This window comes from Lynx canadensis, chromosome D3 (assembly GCF_007474595.2).
Source record: "Lynx canadensis isolate LIC74 chromosome D3, mLynCan4.pri.v2, whole genome shotgun sequence".
Lineage (NCBI taxonomy): Eukaryota > Metazoa > Chordata > Mammalia > Carnivora > Felidae > Lynx > Lynx canadensis.
Window position 1 is genome coordinate 7,900,240 of NC_044314.2, and position 23,392 is coordinate 7,923,631.

General features: G+C 38.9%; 1 protein-coding gene across 2 annotated transcripts in view; it reads left to right on the plus strand.

The window, feature by feature from the left end:
* The window catches only part of RTTN (rotatin), a 165,305-nt gene that overhangs the window by 123,971 nt on the left and 17,942 nt on the right, over positions 1–23,392 (plus strand). For both annotated transcript variants that reach the window (XM_030335854.1, XM_030335855.1), the window contains exons 38-43: positions 2,446–2,599; positions 5,231–5,368; positions 8,736–8,953; positions 17,916–18,021; positions 19,028–19,125; positions 20,374–20,451. In XM_030335854.1, coding sequence (XP_030191714.1) covers positions 2,446–2,599; positions 5,231–5,368; positions 8,736–8,953; positions 17,916–18,021; positions 19,028–19,125; positions 20,374–20,451 — 792 coding nt within the window. The remainder of the gene's footprint in view (positions 1–2,445; positions 2,600–5,230; positions 5,369–8,735; positions 8,954–17,915; positions 18,022–19,027; positions 19,126–20,373; positions 20,452–23,392) is intronic.

A 23,392-nucleotide genomic window follows, 5' to 3' on the forward strand; every position in this document is an offset into this window, starting at 1 on the left:
TTGTGCGTTTGTTTTAAGTGCCAGAAACATAAATTCTGCTAAGGATAGACTAACCGTAGGAGAAGGATGAAGATCTTTCAGGATAGACATGGTGTAATGAGGTTATTTGAAATAGGTTACTTAACATTTTAATCTGAGACATCTTTGGATGGCAGAAAAGGGAAGTGAGGTTTAAAGATCTATATTCTCTTCCTAATTCCATTATTAACCAGCTGTAGATGTTTATTCACAGATCTGGATATCTTTGAGCACCATATTAAGAAAAGAAGACATTATATAGACCACCTTCCCATTCTGTGATTTTAGGCCATGTCTATCATTTGCACCTAAACTGAAGTTGTTAAAATAGATAGTGACTAAATTCTATGTATTTTCAAAACCCAACCTAATAAAAATAAATTTATTTTTGTTTTTTTACAGATATTTATAATTTTTAAGTTCTTGATTGTAGCTCGAGTCTGTATGTAAAGTATGCTTAATAACTCCTTGTGTAGTTGTTGCTAGTAGAAATGTTACCCTAACTCAGAGTATAAGAAGGGCTACAAGATTTGCTTTGTGGTGCTGTCTTTGGGGTTTCTGACCACGGCAGGCCCCCTCTTATAAGGCTGGGTAACACATCATCTTCTAAATACTTGTCCCAATGCAGTCTGAGCCTTTGCATAAGGCTCCCTCCTCCAGTTCACTGTCCAGCTGACAAATCTTTATTGAGGGTCTACCACGTACCAGGGTCTTGCCTGTGCAAATAAAATAAAGATTCTTCCTCTCAAGTTGGGAGAGCACATCATGAGCAAATCCATATACACATCTGAGAAGAACAGCTAACAAAGGCACCAGGAAATGCTTTCAGAGCGAGGAGGGTAGGGCTTTTCCACTTAGGGTGGTCAGGGAGGGCCTTTCAGACAGTGACATGTAACCTGGGTTAAGTGAGGACACTGCCAGATCCCTGAGATTGGGGTTGGTTTGTTCTATCCAACAAATAGCAAGGAGGCCAGAGTGGCCAGAGCAAATCTGTGGGGGGTCATGAGGCCAGAGGCTGCAGTGAGCTCCATGAAGGCAGGGCTATGACTGTTTTTAGGCATCAGTTGTGTACCCAGTGCTGAGCACAGTGCCTGTCCCATGGAAGGTGCTTGTTTGGTACTTGTGTAGGCCAAATGCTTCTTAGCTGTTTGTCATCACCCAAGATTCCTCATTTGTTCCAGAAAAGTTCTGGAACCTCTTCTCTGCCAGATTGTGTTCTAGGTGCCAGTGACAGATGTGTGAACAAAGAAAGCACACACGCCTGTCCATATGAATTCTGTCCTTGGTGCAGAAGACAGTAAGCAGTAAATAAAATGTGAACTATTTTATCAGCTGGTGACAAATGGTATGGGGCAGGGGTGGCGCCTGGGTGGCTCAGCCGGTTGAGCGTCTGACTCTTGATTTCAGCTCAGGTCATGATTCCAGAGTCATGGGATTGAGCCCTGCGTCTGGCTCTGCTCTGAGTGTGGAGCCTGCTTGGGATTCATATTCTCTCTCTCTGCCTCTCTGTCTCTCTGTCTCTCTCCCCCTCCCTCCCTCCCCTCTACCCCTTGCTTGCTTGCTTGCATGTTCTCTCTCTGGAGCATTCTCTCTCTCTCTATAAAACAGAAGAAAACAACCCCCCCCCCCACACACACACAAATGGTATGGGAAAAATGAGTGTGAGGAAAAGGTGTGCGGCAGGGGAGAGGGTGCTGTGTTTGGTAGGGTGGTCAGAAGACACCTCGCAAGGGTGAGATCTGAGCTGAGAGCCGAGGCGCTGAGGAAGCAGGCCGAGTGTGTGGGCTTGTAAGAGGCTTCAGTGATTCCGTGGTTCCCTCTCTGATGTTTCTCGTTTGCTCTCACTTTCCATGGCTTATCTGTTTATGGTAACACTTCATACATTAGATGTCAGACTTATTGTAACTGCAATCAATAGTGTTCAGTACAAAGGCATCAAAAAAGACTCCATAACAATAAGGAAATTAAATGTTACAAACTTGCATTTTACATGATAGGAGATGTGTTGAAGAATGTTTTGTCATCTTTCTTTCTTTATGCAATCGTAGGCTTTATGACTTTGGAATGCCCCTTCCTACTTCTTCCAGAATATTGATTCCACAGTTTAGCTACTGAAAAACTATAAAGGCTCTCTTTCTTTAAAAAGAGTTTGAAATTTGGCTTTGAAAATACTGCCTTGTTTGGTATTATCATACTACTTGACAGTGTTAATGTGATCATTAATGGTATGTTTATAATATGAGAAAATCATGCTGTCTGCTATATATTCATTTTAGATCTTTAAAAATTACGATTAATATTTTGTTAGGTTTTTATGTAACTTATGGTACAAAGAAAGTGACTTACGATGCATAGAAGACAGAAATATCACTGAGCTAGGCTTTTCATATGATATGTTTTGTTTTACTTTATCTCTTTTTCAAATAGGTATCCTCTCTCCTAGAATACCTGTCGTCTTTGTCCAGGCTTCTGCAGTCATGTTTACTGGTAGATCCTGACCTTGTGATTCAGGAAGAGCTTCTGAAACCTCTTACCACAAACATCATCAGGGTCCTCACCATATGCATCAAAGATGTGTTAGGTAAGCTTTATTTTTTTCACGTTTAGTATGGAAGTAAAGCATATTGAGGGACAAAAAAGAATCTTACTCTGCACCAGGTACTCACTTCAAGGTTGAATTTTATGTTGTGTTTTGCCAATATTTTGGAAGGCTTTTTTTTTATAACGTGTTTTATAGTTTGGGTGTTTTAAGTGGTTCCAGGGGGCCATTTGAGGCAAGTATGTAGTATAATGAAGGACTGTACCCTGTGCTGTCAGTTTAAATGAGGGCAAAGTTCTTAATGTAATGTTAGCAAGTACAGTGAGTTTTAGATATTCATTATTCTTACAAGCTATGGATACAGCCACATGACCTACTTATAACTTATCTGCAATAACAACTATAAGTATCGCATATAATAAAAATTTTGGTAAGGTCCTAAATTATTGAAAAATATACTCTGATGAAAAGTTGAATATAGTACTTAATAGAAGAGAAAATTAAAACAGTATAGGACTTTATCAGAAATAAAATATGGTAATTATTTAAAAGATTTTATAATGAAGTAATTGATCATTTGACTATTGCCAAATGGTTCTTTGCCTATTAATTCATTCTTATTTAGGTTTTTGAATTTTATGGATTTGTTTGGTTTTAGGTAAGTGAAATGTTTTATGATGCCAGCAAATCTAGTCCTCAGCGTCCAATTAGTGTTCAAATATCCAGGTGTAAGAGGAATAATAATTCCTTACTTGGAAATTTTACAAGTGGCAGTGGTATCCTAACTAAGCAAATCAGGGTAGACTGTGCATTCCCTATGAGGGCAATATCACCCTCCAAGAAGTGAAAGGGTGGGGGAAAAAATCTTAATTACGATGGTCTGTGGCCCTTCAGAGGTCAGTTAGTTCAACCCAATAAAGTCATATTTTTTAGTATTTAATTTCTCTTGTTGGGTGTTCTTGGGTATGACTTGGGAAACATTGGTGTTTAGCTCGTGGAAGATAAACAGGAAATATGCAATATCAGTGCTAAAAACTATAGTGCATAGATGGTTATGACTAGAGGACTTTTGATTCAACACTTGATCCCAAAGTCATGTGGTAAGAGGTGGCAAAGTCATGTGGCAGGATGTCCCAGAGTCATGTGGTGAGATGTCCCAAAGTCATGTGGCAGGATGTCCCAAAGTCCTATCATGTCTTGGTTGTCATTGGCTGACTGGTGGATGTTTTTTTAATTCATTCTCTTGCTTTTGTGTCTGACTTGGGCTTTGAGAATTAAATAAAAATAGTAAATGTTTTATTATTTTGTAAGTTATTTGGCCCATCATTAATTCTGTAAAGTGCTGAAAATAAAAAATGTCAGTGATGTCTGAATGTGTATCTCATAGCTAGTTGAATTAGAGGTCATTTTCTCGTATCAAGCAAAGGCATAAGTTCAGTAAAAATACTTTTAAGAAATTAATTTTTTTCTGGAAAAATAATACTTTTGAATGATTTTATAAAATATTGATTATATTTCTAGTATGTATTTTATGTGATTTACTAATTTTCACGTATAACTGGATACATTTTCATTTATATGAGCAAGTAAATTATATTGAAAGTTACTTAGCAAGAGAAGTTATAAAGTTAAATGTTAATTGCTTTTTAATTTTTTTCTTGTTTTTAGATAAAAATAAGAATTCTTCTTAATTTTTAATTTTAACTCTCAGCTTAAATGTTTTATTTGGCCATCTTGAGTAAAATCAGTAAGCCTTATACTTAATTTTTTTTTTTTTATGTATAAAGTAAAGATATACTGAAAGTACATAAGCAGACGTATAGAATCTGTGGAATTAAGATTTCATGGGGATGATAAGGAGAAAAGATAGTCTAAAAAGACTCCTTATAGAGGTGAGAATGATGGAAGATTGAGACACATACCAAGGACTGCTGTAGTCCAAACTCCCTGGAATATACCATTTCCAGAAGAACCTTGAGATGGACGTTCTCAGTTTGCTTGGTAGTGGAGTTTGACAAAAACTGGCAGATACTGCCAGTGGCATGGTCCGAGAAGACAATCCTAAGCTTGCTACTGCTCTCTAGCCTCCGTTTGCCACGTAGAGAGGGGAAAAGCTGTCCTTAGGATAGAAGGTGAATTGCTCCATTCTCAGCCATAGGCAAAGCTGCAGAATCCTCTTCTGTGTTGTTTTTTTTTGAAGGGCAGTACTCTTGGTTCTTCAAAGACATTCTCCTTGCTTTTCTGCCATGACCTTGGCACATTGTGCTTTCTTCCTCCACCCTGCACAAAGGGGAGAAAGACAACAGGAGAAACTTGACTTTTATAAAAGTAGCACAGACAATGCCATGCTTTTACAATATGCACGATATGTGGTTCTGAATTTAAGGCGTACTATTCAGTTTGTCATACCTTCTGATTTGTTGTTGAATAGACGTTAATGAGAGGAAGATGTGTGAGTGTGTATTTATTTGTCTTTATGCAGGGGATAGATGAGAGAAAGCTTTAGGAAACAATGAAAAACTAATGGAAATAAATGTTGGATCATGCTGAATTACATTTATCTTCATATGACATGTGCATGACTCTTACTTGAAGTATGATGAAGTATCTGGTGAGCTTTGTATTTTCTATTCTTTGTGTTAATAGCTTGAAATGTTTTCATTAATATTATAGATGTAGAGTTGGTATCGGCTTTTTATCACACATGGACGCATTTATTTAACCTTCTGGCCGGACTCCTGAGGAAAGCCGCTCTTGCCTCTCTCCCGGCTATGACAGTGGTTCTGGCCAAGCACTGGGCAGCAGTGATCGGTAAGAAGATGCACTCATGAGGCTGGGGGTCTTTCTGCTACTAAAAATTAACATAATTATTGTTTACAGTTTCTATATGTGTATTCTCTAAAATTAACTAATTGTAAAAAATTAATTATATTTGAAAGAGAAACCAGGTATTTACTTTGAGAAATCTGTGTTCTTGAAGCACCTCCAAAATGCATTTTTGAAAAGTTGAAACCCAGTTGAAAAAACTATAAAAACAAGGTAAGAAAAGCCTGTGGTGTTATGAAGAGACGTGTGATATGACATGATTGTAAAACAATGAGACAGATTCTCATGTGTTGGTGTAGAAACCAGTCTCTTTCCTGACATATATACACTGTAAGTGGGTAAATCTACACCTAAATACTGTATATATGATAACATGGAAACTTATAATAAGTATAGTGCCTTGTCTGAAGATGTAAGGATTTTCTTAGAGTACAGAAATGCTAAGAGTGTAGTTATAGGTAATTATTTTTATAAGATGTTTTTCATATAATTGTTGCCTACTAGCATAAACAAATTATTTGCTTATTTTAAAATGTTTATTTACTTTTTTTGAGAGAGAGCACAGCAGGGGAGGGGCATAGAGTGAGGGGCAGAGGATCCGAAGCAGGCCCTGTGCTGACACTGGAGAGCCCGATGTGGGGCTTGAACTCATGAACTGCGAGATCACGACCTGAACCAAAGTCTGATGCTCAACCAACTAAATCACCCAGGTGCCCCAAACAAATTAGTTTTTAATGTTTATTTATTTATTTTGACAGAGAAAGAGCAGGGGAGGAACAGAGAGAACCTCAAGTAGGCTTCATGCTGTCAGTGCAGAGCCCAATATAGGGTTCAGTCTCACAAACCGTGAGTTCATGACCAGAGCGGAAATCTAAAGTTGGATGCTTAACCAACTGAGCCACCCAGATGCTCCGACAAATTATTCTTTTAAATAACTACTAATTTTTGATGTAGTCTCTTAAATTTTAGCATAGCAAGAAGACCTTTTTTTTTTTTTTTTTAATTTTTTTTTTTCAACGTTTTTTATTTATTTTGGGACAGAGAGAGACAGAGCATGAACGGGGAGGGGCAGAGAGAAGGGGAGACACAGAATCGGAAACAGGCTCCAGGCTCCGAGCCATCAGCCCAGAGCCTGACGCGGGGCTCGAACTCACGGACCGCAAGATCGCGACCTGGCTGAAGTTGGACGCTCAACCAACTGCGCCACCCAGGCGCCCCGAAGACCTTTTTTTTAACATAAATGCTTATAAATAACATTTATGTTACTTTTTAAAAATAACTAGTTTAAATGTATTCAAAATTGAGTTCTATTTTAAGTTTCCATGTTATCACCAATTTTTTTCTTTTTCATATTTTACTTTCTCATTTGGTCATTCTATAAATTTAGATGGATGATACATTTTGTGACCAGAGTGGTAGTTTTGAAGTAATATTTATAGGGAAATACATGTTCAATAAGAAACAGAATTGTTAGTTGTTTGGACATATGAGTTCTGAGTTTACCCTAATAGGAATAGCGTCCATTTAGAAATTGTTATTTTGTTAAGAGAGATTAAAACTGAAAGAGATTGTGTAATTGAGATTTTCCTACAGCCGTAGTGGGGAAATTAGTTTACCACCTGATTCACTCATAATACAAAGCAAGGTCCTACTCATGTAGCATACCTACGCCAAGTGGTCAGATCTGGCCCGCCGCTCGCTCTGATAAAGATTTTATTGGAACACAGTCATACTTCTTGCCTGTGGCTGCTTATATACTTACATGTTGCCTGTGGCTGCTTTCCTGCTACAGTGGTAGTGTTGAAGAGCTGTGACAAAGGCATATGACCTGTAAAGCATAAAATACTCATTTCCTCTCCAGCCCTTCGCCTTCAGCCCTGCTTGAACACTGTTCACCTGACACGGTTTTCCTGGTGATAAAATAAGGACATATTAAATTAAAAATCTATCTACAAAACACATGCATGGTAATATGGTGCTAATCAGAAATACCTACTGGTAAACAGCTAGGTTTGATAGTAGTAATGTTTATGGAAACTTAACTAATAAAAATGATCATTGCTAGTCCTTGTCATGGTGTTTTTCTTTGTTTTTAGTTTCCATCCCATGTGCTCATAAATATTTAAAACATCTCATGATCACTTTGTAACTTATGTTATCTATAACAGTCTTTTCTCAAACTCAAAAAATATTTAGACATCATTTAAATGAACATAATTCTCATAAAGTGACACACTAAAATATTTTTCTTATGTTACTTAAGAGAATAAGAATTTCTTTAAGCCTGAATCTAGGTAGAAATTCTTACAGTTATAACTCTTATAAAGGTATAAATTCCAAATAATAGAAAAGTAAAACGTAACAAAATTATAAACCCGTGATACTCAGATTAATAAAATTAATATAACACAGCAGATGTTCCTTTGATTAAATCAGTGCTCACAGGAGGAAATTAATGACTGATTCAGCGTAGATTCTTTTGAGTTGGCTTGCCTATTCTTTCTAATCTGTGTTATGTTTGCAAATTTGTTCATAACCACTCTTGTTCTCTATTTTTTTTTTAAGTTTGTTTATTTTTGACAGGGAGAGAGAGAGAGAGCGAGCAAGTGTGAGCTAGGGAGGGGCAGAGAGAGAGAGGGAGACACAAAATCCGAAGCAGGCTCCAGGCTCTGAGCTGTCAGCACAGAGCCTGACACGGGGCTTGAACTCACGAACCGTGAGATCATGACCTGGGCTGAAGTCGGACGCTTAACCGACTGAGCGCCCAAGGTACCCCTCTTGTTCTCTATTGTGAACTGCCATGAAACCTTTGTTTCTACATCATGTCAACACTGCATACTCTTGTTTTAAGTACTATTTAGCATCAACTTGTTTGAAAACAGAAACATAATTACACAGTGATCTAGATAATTCAGAGTACAGTTACATTAATTTTTTTAGGGTAGCCCTGAAATAAAAATTAAAATGTTAAAAATTCTAGAAACTTTGTGGATCTCAGTAGACCCCAGAGGGATCAATATTCATATATATGTGATCCTCTTATTTTGGGACTTAGCAAATACTGTGTATATGTCCATTCGTGCACACACACACACACACACACACACCTTCATACAAAAAACAACCCATATAAAAAGAATGAAATGAAAATTAAATAGATCCCTTGATTGTGTTGTCTTAATATTGACTATTTATTTTTAAACAAACACTAGAGTTATTCTCATGATCCTTATAACTACTGATAACTTTACTTCATTAGAAATAAAAAGGCTATAAACTTAATTACTCAGATCTGTCTGATTCTCTTCTTTAATTTTGAAGTTATTTTCAAACATTTGCATATCTCTTTTAGATATGTTGTGCACTTGTGTGGGTTTGTCTATAACCTGCCCCACCCTGTGTACTGCCAGCCTGCAGTTCCTTTCTGTCCTCTTGACTGAAGAAGCAAAGAGGTGTCTCCAGGATAAGGATAAAACAAATTTATGCCACAGTCCATCAATCGCTTCACTCCTTGACAAAACTCAGGAAAATCAGAAATCTCTAGAACGACTTAATGAAGTAATTCTTCAGGTATGTGATTTCTTGGTCTTTCAAAACTTTTAGTGTTTCAGTAAATTGACTTTCAGTCTTTGTCTTGTACAAATCTTTTCCAATCATTTGAACTAAAAAGTGATTAATGTTCATTTTGACCATTTAAATAAAGGTATATGAAGTCAAATTAACAATCTCCTCTGTGTTCCTGGCCCTCTGATGTTGGTGGCTAGGTTCTTTAATGAAAATGATACACAAATTCAAAATGAAATAGTAGAAATCTAAATCCAGCAGTTCACCAAAATAGTGTGCCATGCCATGACCAAATATTATTATTACATTTGTATATTATTTATATTTATAATAAATACTATTTATTTATTCATTATAATAGTTAATATATAAATGGTCAATAATAAATATTTATTATAAATAAAATTTATAATTATAATTTATAATATTATATTTCAGGAATGCAGGTATAATTCATAATGTTTTGCCATTTTAAAGACATGTCTATGTCTCTGAAAATATGTCCACCTAAATGACATTTGATTTATATGAGTGAATTACATATATTTAAGGTAGTTTGTATATAGAGGTAGGTGGACTTAACTGGCACATTTGTGAGAAAATGCCACCTTTCTAAACCATGCTGCCTTTGTTATAAACTTACTTTCTGCACTCCTAAAACATGAACCAAGAATTTCGTTCATTGGAAAACACTCTAAAATCAGTAAAGTATGATTTTATAAATAGATTAACAAAAAAACTTCGAAGTGTTTCCTAAGTTGCATAGTTGTTTATACAAATAGGAAATTGCTAGATTTTTCAGTATTAAGAATCCCTCTTTTTTTTTTTTTTTTCAACGTTTATTTATTTTTGGGACAGAGAGAGACAGAGCATGAACGGGGGAGGGGCAGAGAGAGAGGGAGACACAGAATCGGAAACAGGCTCCAGGCTCCGAGCCATCAGCCCAGAGCCCGACGCGGGGCTCGAACTCCCGGACCGCGAGATCGTGACCTGGCTGAAGTCGGACGCTTAACCGACTGCGCCACCCAGGCGCCCCAGGAATCCCTCTTTTTAATAGTCATATGGTTTTATGATTTTCAACTTCTTGCTGAAAGGTAGAAAAGAAGTAGACTTTTGCCTTGAAGGATTTGCTTCCATTTCCCAGTCAGCCTGCCACATTTTATAAAGGCAGAAGATTGCTCTAGTCTGCCGATTTGTTGCCGTCCCTTTGCTTCTTAGAATTGGGGGGTTTTGCCCCTTTTCTGCCTGTGGGAGTTATGAATGTACAGATCTTGCTGGAATGGCCACTTTTGGGTTTTGGGCAGCAGCCTCCATTATGTGGGAGCACTGGAGACAAGGCTGATAGAGGCAAGGACGGCTCCGGTCCAGCTCGAACCTGCCCCAAGCTTAGGGCTATTGGCAGACTCTTGTCTCCGTCTCCTTTGCCCAAGGGACTACTGTTAAGTTCAGAGCACAGATAAGGAGCCTGATAAAGGTCCCACAACATTTTCTCCCATCTCCAGCAGCTCCTTGGGAAGCTGAGATTCTAGGGGGAAGAGAGCCCCACAGCATTGCTCGAAGTCCCTTACTCTTAGGAGGCCCCAGCTTCTCTGTAGCTACTGCCTCCTTGCTCCACTCAACTCAGAACCCAAGCTGGATGGCTGTGTGCCAGTTATCTCATTCCCCATCAAAGCAACTGGCTTTATCTGATTTTGCATTTGAAAGCCTATTGTAAGAGGAAACTCAAATTCACACTTTTTCAGTGGTCGCCCAGCCCCACTTCAAAAGCACTATTAATCTCCTAACTTTGGCTTTGGTGGGGCACCTTTCTCCTAGGCTCTTATGGACACACTTTCCCCTCAAGGAATGTAAGGACCTGTGGAGCCCTACATCCGTTTCTTTCCCTCAGTGAGGGCAGTGCACCTCCCCCGCCCCCTGCCCAGGCCCGGAATGCCCTGTCTCTCTGGGAGTCTTGAACACAGCCATGACCATGGGTCCTGCAGCCAATCCTGGACCAGGTGAAATTGAAAGACCTCCAGCTAGGCCAAACCAAATGTATTTTACTTCCCAGCTGTTTTTCTTGCTTGTTGCTGGTGCTGTTTCAAGAAATCACGATTAGGCTTGTGTAAATATGGGTCCATGTTGGTTGATGAACCAGATTAAAATAAATGTGTGTAGTAAAAATTCTGTGCCACAGGAATTTTCTAAATTTACCTTGCCCTTATTTTTCCTTAATATTTTGTAATACTGTTCATTGTAAAAGTTATCATTTATAATCTTTTGCTGTTACCTTCTTGGCCAAAGAAAATGAGGTACCCTAGAGCCACAGGGCATCTCAATGATTTTCCTAACGACTAGCCAATTTTCCTCTCCATTTCTTCCAAATTACAAAAGACACAAAGTATTCTATGTGGATATGGATACTTTAACCAATTATAATAACTGTTTTTCCTAATAAATCATACTCTTCTTGTTCATATAAACAGTAGAATATGAATACATGACATTTGTTAGAAGGACACAAGCAAGTTCAAGACAAAGAAAGTAAAGAAAGGAAGTGCCTAACATGAGATGGGACATTTATTAACGAGCTTTATTAAACTACAAACACTATGTTTTCTTTGCCCTATATAAAGATATGTGCATTAAAATGTTATTAAAATGTGAGTTATGAAACAGCAACACATAATGATAAATTACATGTTTTTTAATATACATGAATGTAGGCTATGGGTTGTGGCAGGTTTTATACAAAGGAAAGTAAACTGCACTCTTTAAATTATCGGAAGAAATAGTATACTAAAATCGTGACCTTCGAAAGTTTATTTCAATTATCTGTAAAATCTTACTCAAAAATATTAGATGTGTGACCTTAAGCACATCACTTAACCTCTTGTGATTCAGTTCTTAAAATGCCAATGCAAAAGGAGAGAATTGTATTAAGCTTTAGCTGGTGCTAAAACTCTCCATCCTCCTCATACATTATTATGTTGTAATTTCAATTAAAATGTTTTGGCAGAGAATCTTTAAAACAGCTGCTTTATCGCACTCTCCCACAGAGGATACATGTTAAAAGTTTGCATTTGGTATTTGTATCTTAAATAATGTACAAGTTTATTTTTTCATAATTCCAATTTGAGGAGGTTTGAGGGTTTGAATATGCTCTGAGAAACTATTATGCCTTTTGACATATATGTCTTACAATACAAATGTTTTGACCATGGAGACCATATTATCTTTTGACCGTAACATATTGAACAAATATGACTTAATGGTGATTTTGCCTTACCTAGTGAGATACTCAGAATGTTTCATTTGCAAATAAATGTGGATCACAAGATTAATACAAATGCTATAATAATAGATTTTGCTCATAATTGAGATATTGAATTAATTTTACTCCTTGTATTTGGTCTGATATCTAAGGGTAGTAATGGAAGGAAACAAAAAAGTCTTATTTCACATTTTTAGGAGATATATTTTGCACTAGTGTTTAGTGAGTGGTGAAGTTCAAGAGTAAATCTGTTGGAGAGAAGAGCTTATCTATTTGAGATACTGCTGTGTCAATCAAGGAGTATTCTCTATAATTTAAAAAACCTGTTCTTTATATCAATGCTTTTTGGAAAGAAAGCAAAAAGTCTTGACCTGGAATACCTAGATCACTTAATGTATAGAAGCAATTAGATCTAAATTGGGGAGGGGCAGGGGCGCCTGGGTGGCTCTGTTGGTTACACATCCAACCTCAGCTCAGGTCACGATCTCTCTGTTCGAGTTCAAGCCCCGCGTCGGGCTCTGTGCTGACAGCTCAGAGCCTGGAGCCTGTTTCGGATTCTGTGTCTCCCTCTCTCTCTCTGACCCTCCCCCGTTCATGCTCTGTCTCTCTCTGTCTCAAAAATAAATAAACATTAAAAAAAATTTTTTTAAAAAAATTGGGGAGGGGCAGAGAGAGAGGGAGACACAGAATTGGAAGCAGGCTCCAGGCTCTGAGCTGTCAGCACAGAGTCCAATGTCAGGCTTGAACTCAAGAACCACAAGATGATGACCTGAGCTGAAGTCGAATGCTTAACTGACTGAGCCACCCAGGCACCGCAAAAGAGCATAAAATTTAAGTAAATTACGTTGAGTCCTGATTTTCTTTCTTTCTGTGGTGACAAAAAGACAAACTGTTTCTTGCTCTGTATCCTCCTCCTCTTTTGTGTGTCTGCATCATCCAGTAGCTGGTGTCCGTCCCTTCAGCTATCTGACATGTAATCTTAGCCTCCCCCTTCTTGTCTCCAGGGCTTCTCGTGCTTTGAGCCCCGTGCTCCTGCTCTGTGCACAGATGCTCAGAAGGACTTCTCAGTCTGAAATAAGTGCTACACGGAAAATTATAGAAATTAAATCCTCTACTCTGACCTTTGGTGTATGTTGAAAAGTATGTGGATTTACTATAGGTTAGACCTGCTTGTTTTTTGTTTGTTGTTAGTTTTTGGCTTTCATATCTGTTTTTCTGTGTACACATTTTAAAGTGCCTAACAGGTTTACAAGTTTTATATGCAAAGTAAAAGACGTCTTCCTTCATTTTCCTCTTCTTAGAGGCAACTATTCATACCTCGTTTAGCTGATTGTTTAATAGTTTCCCTTCCGTGTCTCTGAATAACATGCTTGTATTTGTCTATCTTGGTTATTCCATTGTGGACATTATCCGTTGACTTCCTGCTTTGGAAAATGAGACTTGAGTTCCCTTTCCAGGCCCCACCCACCTACCTGGCCGCAGTGGACTCCCTTCTCATTTCCCTGCTATCCTGTATCTTCACGGTGGCTAGAGATGAGGCAGCATGGGGTGGTACATCTGTGAAAATGCTGTGCACGGTTGAACTGTGTTGCAGACAATGTCTCCCTTTCTCTGCCTGCACAGCTTCCTTTTTTCTTAGAGGTAAATTGTATTATTTTTAAATTTGCTGAGTTTTCTGTTATCACTGATTAGCTCCATGCTCTTTGCCAGCAATCGAATGTCCTCTCAGTATATTCAGAAATGTCAGAACTTCATTAGCTTCGTGTTCTAGAAGCGGTCACTCCCAATTCCTTCTGACCTGCTTGGTGTGCAGTGAGATCCTGGGGTCTCCATTCGCCTTCCTCCTGGGGAATTCCTGCAGTCTCGCGTCTCCCGTGTTCTCCTTTCCTGCTTCACTCCTTCTTTGGATAGTCTGTTCTCTAGTCGCTTCCAGAACGAAGGTGCATAAGCAGCTTTTTCAAGGTCTAGACATCTGAGTCTTTTTCGACCCTTACATTAAATTTATACTTCAGTGAGAACTGTACATTGGAAGTCCTTCACTTCAGAATTGAGAAGGCCTTGTCTCTCCCCTTTAACTTCTCCTGTTACTGTAGAAAAGTCTGAAGCCATTATGATTTCTGGTTTCTCTCTCCTGGGAGTGTTAAGAATCTTTTTTTGGTCTTCAGCATTCTGCATTTTCCTGATGAAGTTTCAGGGGGGAGGGGATCTATTTAATCTAATCTAATTGTGCTGGTCTCTCTTGAAGTTCTTTCCATCTGACATCCCATCTACTTCGTGTCTTCTATATGTTTGGGACTCCTAAGTTTTCTTCTTCCTACATGGTCTCTTTTCTTCTCTTTTTTACTCTTTATTTTGATTTCTGGTTTCTGGTTAGGGGATTTTCTCTGGTACATGGTAATGTTGGTTGTCTGCTGCATTTAAAACTGGGGGACTTAAAGTAGACTGGAAGCCCTGGGCATCTGAGTGGAGCCTGTCAGCTGCAGGCTGTACTGTGTAAGGTGATTGGGCCGGGGCCCTTTGTGGCCTGCCTTCTTGAACTTGTCAGATTCCCTAGGAATCGCTCATCTCCTGCCTGGAGCTGAAAAGCCAACCGCCAAATGTTTTGTGGCAAAGTGGAAGGAAGAGAGCTGAGGTCTTAGAAATTAATTTGCATGTATCACTTAATCCTTCCTGTTTTCAGTGTAATACCCTCACTTGGAAATATGCCTCATTTCTGTCGGTGTAGAACCCTTCTTCTTCTTCTTCTTTTTTTTCATGTTTATTTTTGAGAGAGAGAGAGATAGAGAGACAATGAGCAGGAGAGGGGCAGAGAAAGAGGAAGACATCGAATCTGAAGCAGGTTCCAGGCTCCGAGCTGTCAGCACAGAGCCTGACCCAGGGCTCGAACCCACAAACTGCGAGATCTTGACCTGAGCCAAAGTCGGACACTCAACCGACTGCGCCACCCAGGTGCCCCAGTTTAGAACCCTTCTAATTCATCCTGTCCAGAGACTAAGTCTCCGGTTTCTTATAAGGGGTGGGGAGGAAGAGTGGCTTGGCTGTGCAGAGATTGGCGAGAGAATCTGTTCATTGAGCTGCTTCTCAGAGTTTTTTCAAACAGTCCTCCTTTGCTCTCACTTCCAGGAGTACCTGCTGCTCAATTCCCTCAGCTGTTGGCAATTCATTGTATGGACAGGGGTGTATTCTGTGTTCTCAAGCCTGCTGATGCATTTGCCATTCATCTTTCTGCTTGCTAGTTTCCAGACTTGTCATGTGAGTGAGTGAGCCAGTGAGCAAGTAAGTGTGTGAGCGTCTGAGTGTCTGTCTGTCTGTCTTGGTGTTTAATCCCAGTTCTATCATTTTGATGAGATTTCATGCGGGAATAAAAGACACATCTATATGAACAACTGGTTCCCTAGAACTCTAACTTCCTTTTTCTCCCTCAAATCTGCACAGAGTAGATGAATCATATATTTCAATGAGATCAGTTTGGTTTTTCTCAAAACATTAATACATGAAAGTGCACTAAGGGCATGTATACGAGAGCAGCTTTCTAATTAATGGTGAAGATTAAGCTTATAGACAAATTAGGATTCTCATAATTAACTATAATGATTGTACTCCAAACAAATTCATTATCCTAAATAATTTGCTGCCTTTTTCCTCACCTGCTTCATGACTATGGAATGTGATCTTTGCCAAGCATCCCTGGACCTGGGCATTTAGTATCTAACTCGTTGGCCAAATAGGGACCTGCCTGGTTGGAGGCAGCAGCCTACGTGATGAAACCACTATTTAAGACGGAATCACTCCGCCCATGGTGGTGGGGCTGGAAGGGCCCCCACACTCTGCAGGCTTCTCTAGGGTCACATTGCCAAGTACAGGTCAGTCAGGAAGAGTGAAGCTGTGTCTGTGTATTTCTATAGTTTATGTAAGATTGTATCATTTTGAGTTTAATACTGGACCATTGAAAGTTACTGGTAGAAGGAAAAATCATGAATTTGAATTCTATCTAATATTTGTAAATCATATGAGGAACTTCTAGATTCTTCACCTGGAATTTATGAACTCTTTGAAACTGTAATTAAAATTTATGTGAATATCCACATGACAGTCTTACCACAAAAGATCTCACCTGAATGTTCTCAAGCCTTTAGAGCTGCAGCACCCAGTAAATGGGAAATATAGAGCGGAGAAGACAAGTTCACATCACAAGCAGACAGACCCAGGATGTGGCGCGTTCTAGAGGATGACTGGTCTGGTTTACTCAACAACTCAGCAACATAAGGGGAATGGAATGGAAACCCTGGTGGATGGGTTGGGAGGTGTGAGAAAGACAAGAGCCTAGATTTAGGAGATGCGCAGATGTGGTGTGAGGGCTTTTATTCAGTGCTGATTCCAGTAAACCAACTGTGAGAAGACATTTTTGAGACGAAAGAGAAAATGTGAATTTGGACTGGATATTAGGTTGATACCAACAAATTATTGTTAAATATGTTAGGCGTGATGATGTTAGGCTTTCTGGTTATGTATATTGGAATATGACAGTATATGATATTTAGTATTTACTAGAAATTGTTCAGTCAAAAATTTCGAAAAAGTATGGGCGTTTGGTATTTCATTTCCTTTACTCTTGTACGTATTTGAGATTTTTGATAATGAAAACAAATTTTTTCTGAGAGAGAGTGAGCAAGTGTGAGTGGGGGATGGGCAGAGGGAGGGGGGGAGAGAGAGAGAGAGAGGAAGGGAAGGAGAGAGGGAGAGAGGGAGGGAGAAAATCCCAAGTAGGCTCCACATTCAGCACAGAGCCCTGACAGGGGGCTCAATTCCACGAGTGGGAGATCGTGACCTGAGCTGAGATCAAGAGTCAAATTGCTCAAATGACTGAGCCACTCAGGCACCCCAATAATGAAAAAAAATTTAATTCAAAATTATCAAATGTATAAGGGAAATATATCAAAATATTAGTATTTTCAAATTACAAGTGATTTTTAAAATTTACATAAGTTAAAAAAATTTAAATATTTTTTTGAAAAGCATGTAATGTGACAGATAAATGTTACTGTAGAAATGAAAGATGGAAAGGGGCGCCTGGGTGGCTCATTTGGTTAAGCGGCCGACTTTGGCTCAGGTCATGATCTTGCGGTCCGTGAGTTCGAGCCCCGCGTCGGGCTCTGCTGACAGCTCACAGCCTGGAGCCTGTTTCAGATTCTGTGTCTCCCTCTCTCTGACCCTCCCCTGTTCATGCTCTGTCTCTCCCTGTCTCAAAAATAAATAAATGTTAAAAAAAAAAAATGAAAGATGGAAAGAACCAAATCACCTGAGGTACAGTGGTACAATAGGAAATTGAAGGAGGGGAATGTGTCTGAAGAAGAAAGGAATTTGATGGCAGTTCTCCTCTTCAGCAGTTTTTTGAGGACCCTTTTTAACAAGTTAACATGTATGTATGTGCACTCCCTGGTGAATTTGATGAAGCGCATGAACATGCTATGTGTTCATACTAAGTACAATTTTTCCTTCACATCGTGGTCTTTTCCATATTGTAAATTTCATCTGCAGTCCTTGTCACACAGAGCATTCTCAGTCTCAAATCTTAATGATTTATCAAGTTCCAGTGAATTTCATGGAGTAGTTGAAACCTAGCAATTCCTTTTAAATAGGCCACATCTTTTATTCACAACAGTTTTGCTCCAGAGTAAGTTTTTCTTCAAGGCAGTTTGATATATATTTTCGCAGTGCTATGAAGGAAAACCCTCCAAGGATGTCCTGAAAAGAGTTGCTGCAAATGCATTGATGTCACTTCTGGCTGTCAGTAGGAGAGCTCAGACACATGCTTTGAAAGGTAAGACACACAACACATCAGCCTTTATGGCATGTTATCAATTCATTTATTTTACTCCTTGTTCATTATAATTTTCTTTGGATTCAAAGTGTAAAGAATTTATAATCTCAGTCTTACTAAAAAGAGTTGTTTTTTTTCCCAGACAGAAACACAGTGAACATGTATTACTTTTAAAATAGAAAGATGATGTATGTAGATTATTTTTTGAGTAATGATTCTTACCCTAAAGAATATGTAAATAGTAGAGGAGCTTTAAAAGTAACACATTACTCAGCGTCATGATAATTAAATATTAGTAACCACCAGCACATATTGCGTACTTGAAAAAAACACATAGTTTTTGATAGTAGTAACAGCAGTGTTAGACTGTTGGGTATTTTCACATAAGTTTCCCTTGGAGAGTTTTATGATTTCTCATCTGTGATCCGAGAATACAGGTCTTCGAGTTAAAGAGACTAACAGCAACATCGAGTCCAGTCATTTCTTTTTTTTATTTTTTTAAAATTTTTTTTTTAACGTTTATTTATTTTTGAGACAGAGAGAGACAGAGCATGAACAGGGGAGGAGCAGAGAGAGAGGGAGACACAGTATCTGAAACAGGCTCCAGGCTCTGAGCTGTCAGCACAGAGCCTGACGCGGGGCTCGAACTCACAGACCGTGAGATCATGACCTGAGCCGAAGTCGGACACTTAACCGACCAAGCCACCCAGGCGCCCCGAGTCCAGTCATTTCAATGGTGATTTGCTACTAAAGCAAATTATGCATACCTCAAAACATAAAGTCGATTTTAGGAGTATTGTAGTATAAATTGAAAACACTGAAATTATTCAGCATTTTAGTTCTCTTTCATTTCCTCTGACTTATTAACCCCTCACTGAAAATACCAAAGTGAAGTTGGTCAGAAATATAAAATGTTCTATTTTATTTTGGACAATTTGATATATGTGGTTTCAGCTTACTTGGCAATGGAACATCTTTTTTGATTGTCTCGGATTTTATCTCTCAGCTGATCTAATAGACAGCTGCATGGAGCAGATGAAGCACATCAGTGCACAGCTGAACCTCGATTCTCTCAGGCCCGGGAAAGCAGCGCTGAAGAAACAGGTAACTGTGGGTCCCGGATGTCCGGGATGGATGGAGTGGCACAGAGACCATCACTCCAGTGTCCTGTGCTTATTAATAACACCACTCTTGGGTGGAAATGGGTATCCAATTTGGAAGAAGGGTGTAGTTAGATAGATTAATGGTATTTCTACGTTAGCGACTTTGGGCTTGTGTGTGTGTGTGTGTGTGTGTGTGTATAACTTAATTTTCACTTGAAGATCTTAAAATGAGATTTAGATATTACATGTTTTTGTTACTATAAACGTTTTGGAATGTGCATGATATTTTGCCAGATAATTTTTTTTATGCTACAAATGAAGATATTTCTCTCAAAGCAAGCCTAGGTTCCCTGGGAATGACATATAACTTACTAAGTTTTTCTGTATGCCAGGCCCTGTTCTAAGCATGTCATATTTGTTATGTTGTGAGCACTCAGGCCAACACAGTCATATAATTAGGAACTGATAAAACCAATAGTTGCCCTATATCTGGGCGGTTTTGAAGCTGTACTCTTGATCCCTATTTATTTTCTTCCGTGACTTTTGAATGTCTCGAGTGTTGAATCTGTTTGACTCATGTTCAAACTGCATGTCATGTAAGCTCAAAATAACAGTTTTTATATAATAGTGATGATAATAAATGATTAATAATTAATAAAACAAATAAAAAGATGCCATACAGGCTTATTCAGAAGATAAATGAGTGTGTATTTATAAATTTATAACTATAAATATTTATGTATATAGCTAAGACCATTATAGGAGCAATCTGTGTAATAACTGCTTTCCGTTGCATTTTGTAGGAAACCAAGAAAGAGTCTTATTTAATAATTGTATTGATGAGGGGGGCTACATGTTTGTCAGTTTCTTTTCTTGCCTCTTTTCCTTTTTGCTCTCCAGGCAAAGGCTCTTTACTTCATCATTGAGAAAGTCAGCCAACAACTGATATGATTGAAAACCAGTCAGTACCTGCTTCACTTTATTGAGATGAAACATGGAGCCTATTATATATCTCAGTTCCTCCATGCTTGATAGAACAGAAATAGCTTTTTTGTGGCGGATGCACTTCTTGAGATATGGTCATCTTTCAGAGATCATTAGCTTGTCAGTGCCCTCAAAGTTATGGTGGTCAGGTGCAGTGAGAGCACACTGGCATTGTAATGTGACCCAAAGGGGAAGGCATTACTCTGCATAAAAAGTGGAATATGCCATTGTGTTCACATTTTTAAACTGCTTTTTGTTTAAACAGGAGGACGGTTTTATTAAAGAGTTGAGCATTGCCATGCAGCTCCTAAGAAACTGTCTTTATCAAAATGAAGAATGTAAAGTAAGTAGAGTGATATTTCAAAATTTCAATAGTGATGCTGACATTAAAGTTTCGTTTTTATATGAGATAATATAGGAAGAAACATGAAAAACTCTTCAAATGTTTTTAGATGCACTTGATTGGTCCTTAAACTCCTTGTTAATTCTCAGAAATAGATGCACCTTATTCTTCAACATTGATGGCATTTCATGTTCATATCAGTATTTTAACTTTATCACTGAAAACTTCAAGCAGCTAAAGCAAATGAGTGTCTTTCTCTACGGTGGCACATTTCAGTTGTTTTTTTACTAAGATGGAATGCATGTTTGTGTGCGTCCAATAAGGTAGAGTTCTAAGAAAATTTTAAGTGTATTTATTTTGAGAGAGACAGAGAGAGTGAGCAGGGGAGGGGCAGAGAGAGAAGGGGGCAGAGGATCCAAAACAGGCTCTGCGTTGACAGTGGAGAGCCCAGTGTGGGGCTTGAACTCGTGAGCTATGAGATCATGACCTGCCCTGAAGTCGGACACTCAACCGACCGAGCCCCCAAGGCGCCCCAAGGCAGAGTTCTTTCAAAGACAGTTGTCAGGCAGCTCTCCAGGAAATAAGTGGAGGTGTCTGTATCCATAAGGAAAGAGGAAAAGTGTGTCTCTCATTTGGGTAGAAAATACTGCTGTTGCTGGGCCCGGCCCTGTTCACCTGGGGGAGCTTCACCGCCAGCCCTTCTGGCTTCTTGTGCCCAGTGACTCCGCCCCTCTGCCTGGGAACCATCGAGATGTGCTGCTGTGTCTGTGAGCATTGGTGCTGTCACTTAGAACACCGCGGTAGGAACTGTTAGGCAGGTTATGGTGTCTTGGGTGCTTTGATTTGCTTTGTCATAGTGATACAACACTAGTTTTTACAGAGAAATACTGTGGGAAATGAATAAGAGAAAGATAAATTACAGGAGTTTCATTTTTTAAAAACGTTCTTGTCTTTTTTGCTTTTACTTGTGATAAAACTAGAAAAAACTTATCTGGAAAAAGAATATTTTGAACATATTCCTTAAGCTGTGTTAATTTGTTAAAGACACATTGCTAGCAATTTACATTTCAGAACAACTTGAGAATTGTTTATACATTTCACTAAAATTCTCAATATATGAACTCTTTACTCAAAATGGAGGTGTCATTTACTAAATTTGTGATCCATTATGCTAAATAATGTGCTTGCAGCTGGATGTAGTTGATATTAATCCATGACACCTTACCCTGGTAATACTCTGGAACCCCTTCCAGGTCAGCTCTGCTTATATAGATTTATGAGGTACTAGCTGGGTACTGAAATACAGTGTTCATATGTGTATCACATTAGCCATCTATGAAAAGTGTAATCTCTCAGTAACTCAAAGCATTTTTACATTTCCAAGTTGTTTAATAAGGAATAAATCCAAAAAAGGGCACATAGATTGCTCTTTGAGTATAAATACAGTCCTGTGGGGCAAAGATTCTTAATTTCTTTTCCTGTTCCAACTTCCTGAGGAGTATCACATGCTCCCAGTACTAACCGTTGGGTACGCTTTGGTAATTCACCAAGTCACCCATGGCTGCCTCACCCCATTGTCTGTATATGTGGGACATTAGGGGTTTCCATACTGGGAAGATCATGGTGGCTGGAAGGTAAATGAACTGTGGGGAAGGTTAGAGGTCGGAGACTGTAGTAGTCAGACAGGAGGTGATGAACCCCGAATTGGGGCAGATGAAGAAGGGAAGGAGGGTGGGGAGATACTGAAGAGAAAAGAGAAATATAGAGTGATTTCCAGGCTCTACTTTAATGCAAGTGCGCATAATAGAGCAGGCTGTAGGCATGAGCGATTGTAATGTTCAGGTTCACACATGTTAATATAAAGGGTCTTTGGGACATCCAGGTGGAAAATGGCTGGTAATCAGTAGATTACAAGGGTCTGGGGCTCTGAGAAGGATATAGGCAGGGGATATTAGGAGTTACCAGTGTAAACTGTTGAAATTTCCCAAGAGAGTATATACGAAAGCCTAGGTCATATCTGTAGAAACTAAACATGGAAAACAACTGGGATGGGAGTGCTGGAGAGCATTTGGAGATGTTCCAGGACAGAGAGGCTACATGGAAATGAATTAAGAGTACATCTTTAATAGATGCCACAGTGCTGAGGGTGGTCTTGGTAGCACTGTCAGGACAGAAAATAAATTGAACTAAGCTGAAGATTAAATAAGAGATGGGAAGTGAAAGCAATAAGAACCTTGGTCATGAAAAGCGGCATTAATAATTTAGGACATACAGCATTAAAGGAAGTTAGTCTAGACTGTTTGTTTCTCCTAACATGTAAACTGCTTGAATATAAACAGAAGTGAGCAAACTGGGGACTAGTTGTTAAAGAGACAGGAAGAAGAGGAGTGATTGATGGATGAAGGTCCCTGAGGAGGTGGGGAGGCTGTGTTTCAGAAGACAGTTGGACTTCCTGACCACCAGCAAAGGAACACCTACTCCGCACTTCCGGGCAGGAAGGATGAGTAGATGAATATACAGATAAACTAGGTGGACAGAATGGTAGAGACGGAGCTTATACATAATTATTTCTGTCTTCGTAATCGTGGGGCTGTGTTCCAAGCTTATGAAGAGTGGGGTGAATAACTAACACTGGGAATGATTTCAGAGCTTATGGAGAGGGTTGAACACTGGTAATAACTTCCCACTCTCTTCTGCCATTGATGCTGCATAAAATTGTATAGGGTGTGTGTATTTAATATAAATACCTACATGTGTGCACATAAGGTCTATGAATTGCCTAGTAATTCCTGTTCATTTAAAAAATTGCTCATTACTGCAGACAGATTTTTTTTTAATTGTATTTATTTTTGAGAGAGAGAGAGAGAGAGAACACGAGTAGAGGAGGGGCCGAGAGAGATGGAGACAGAATCTGAAGCAGCTCCAGGCTCCAAGCTGTCAG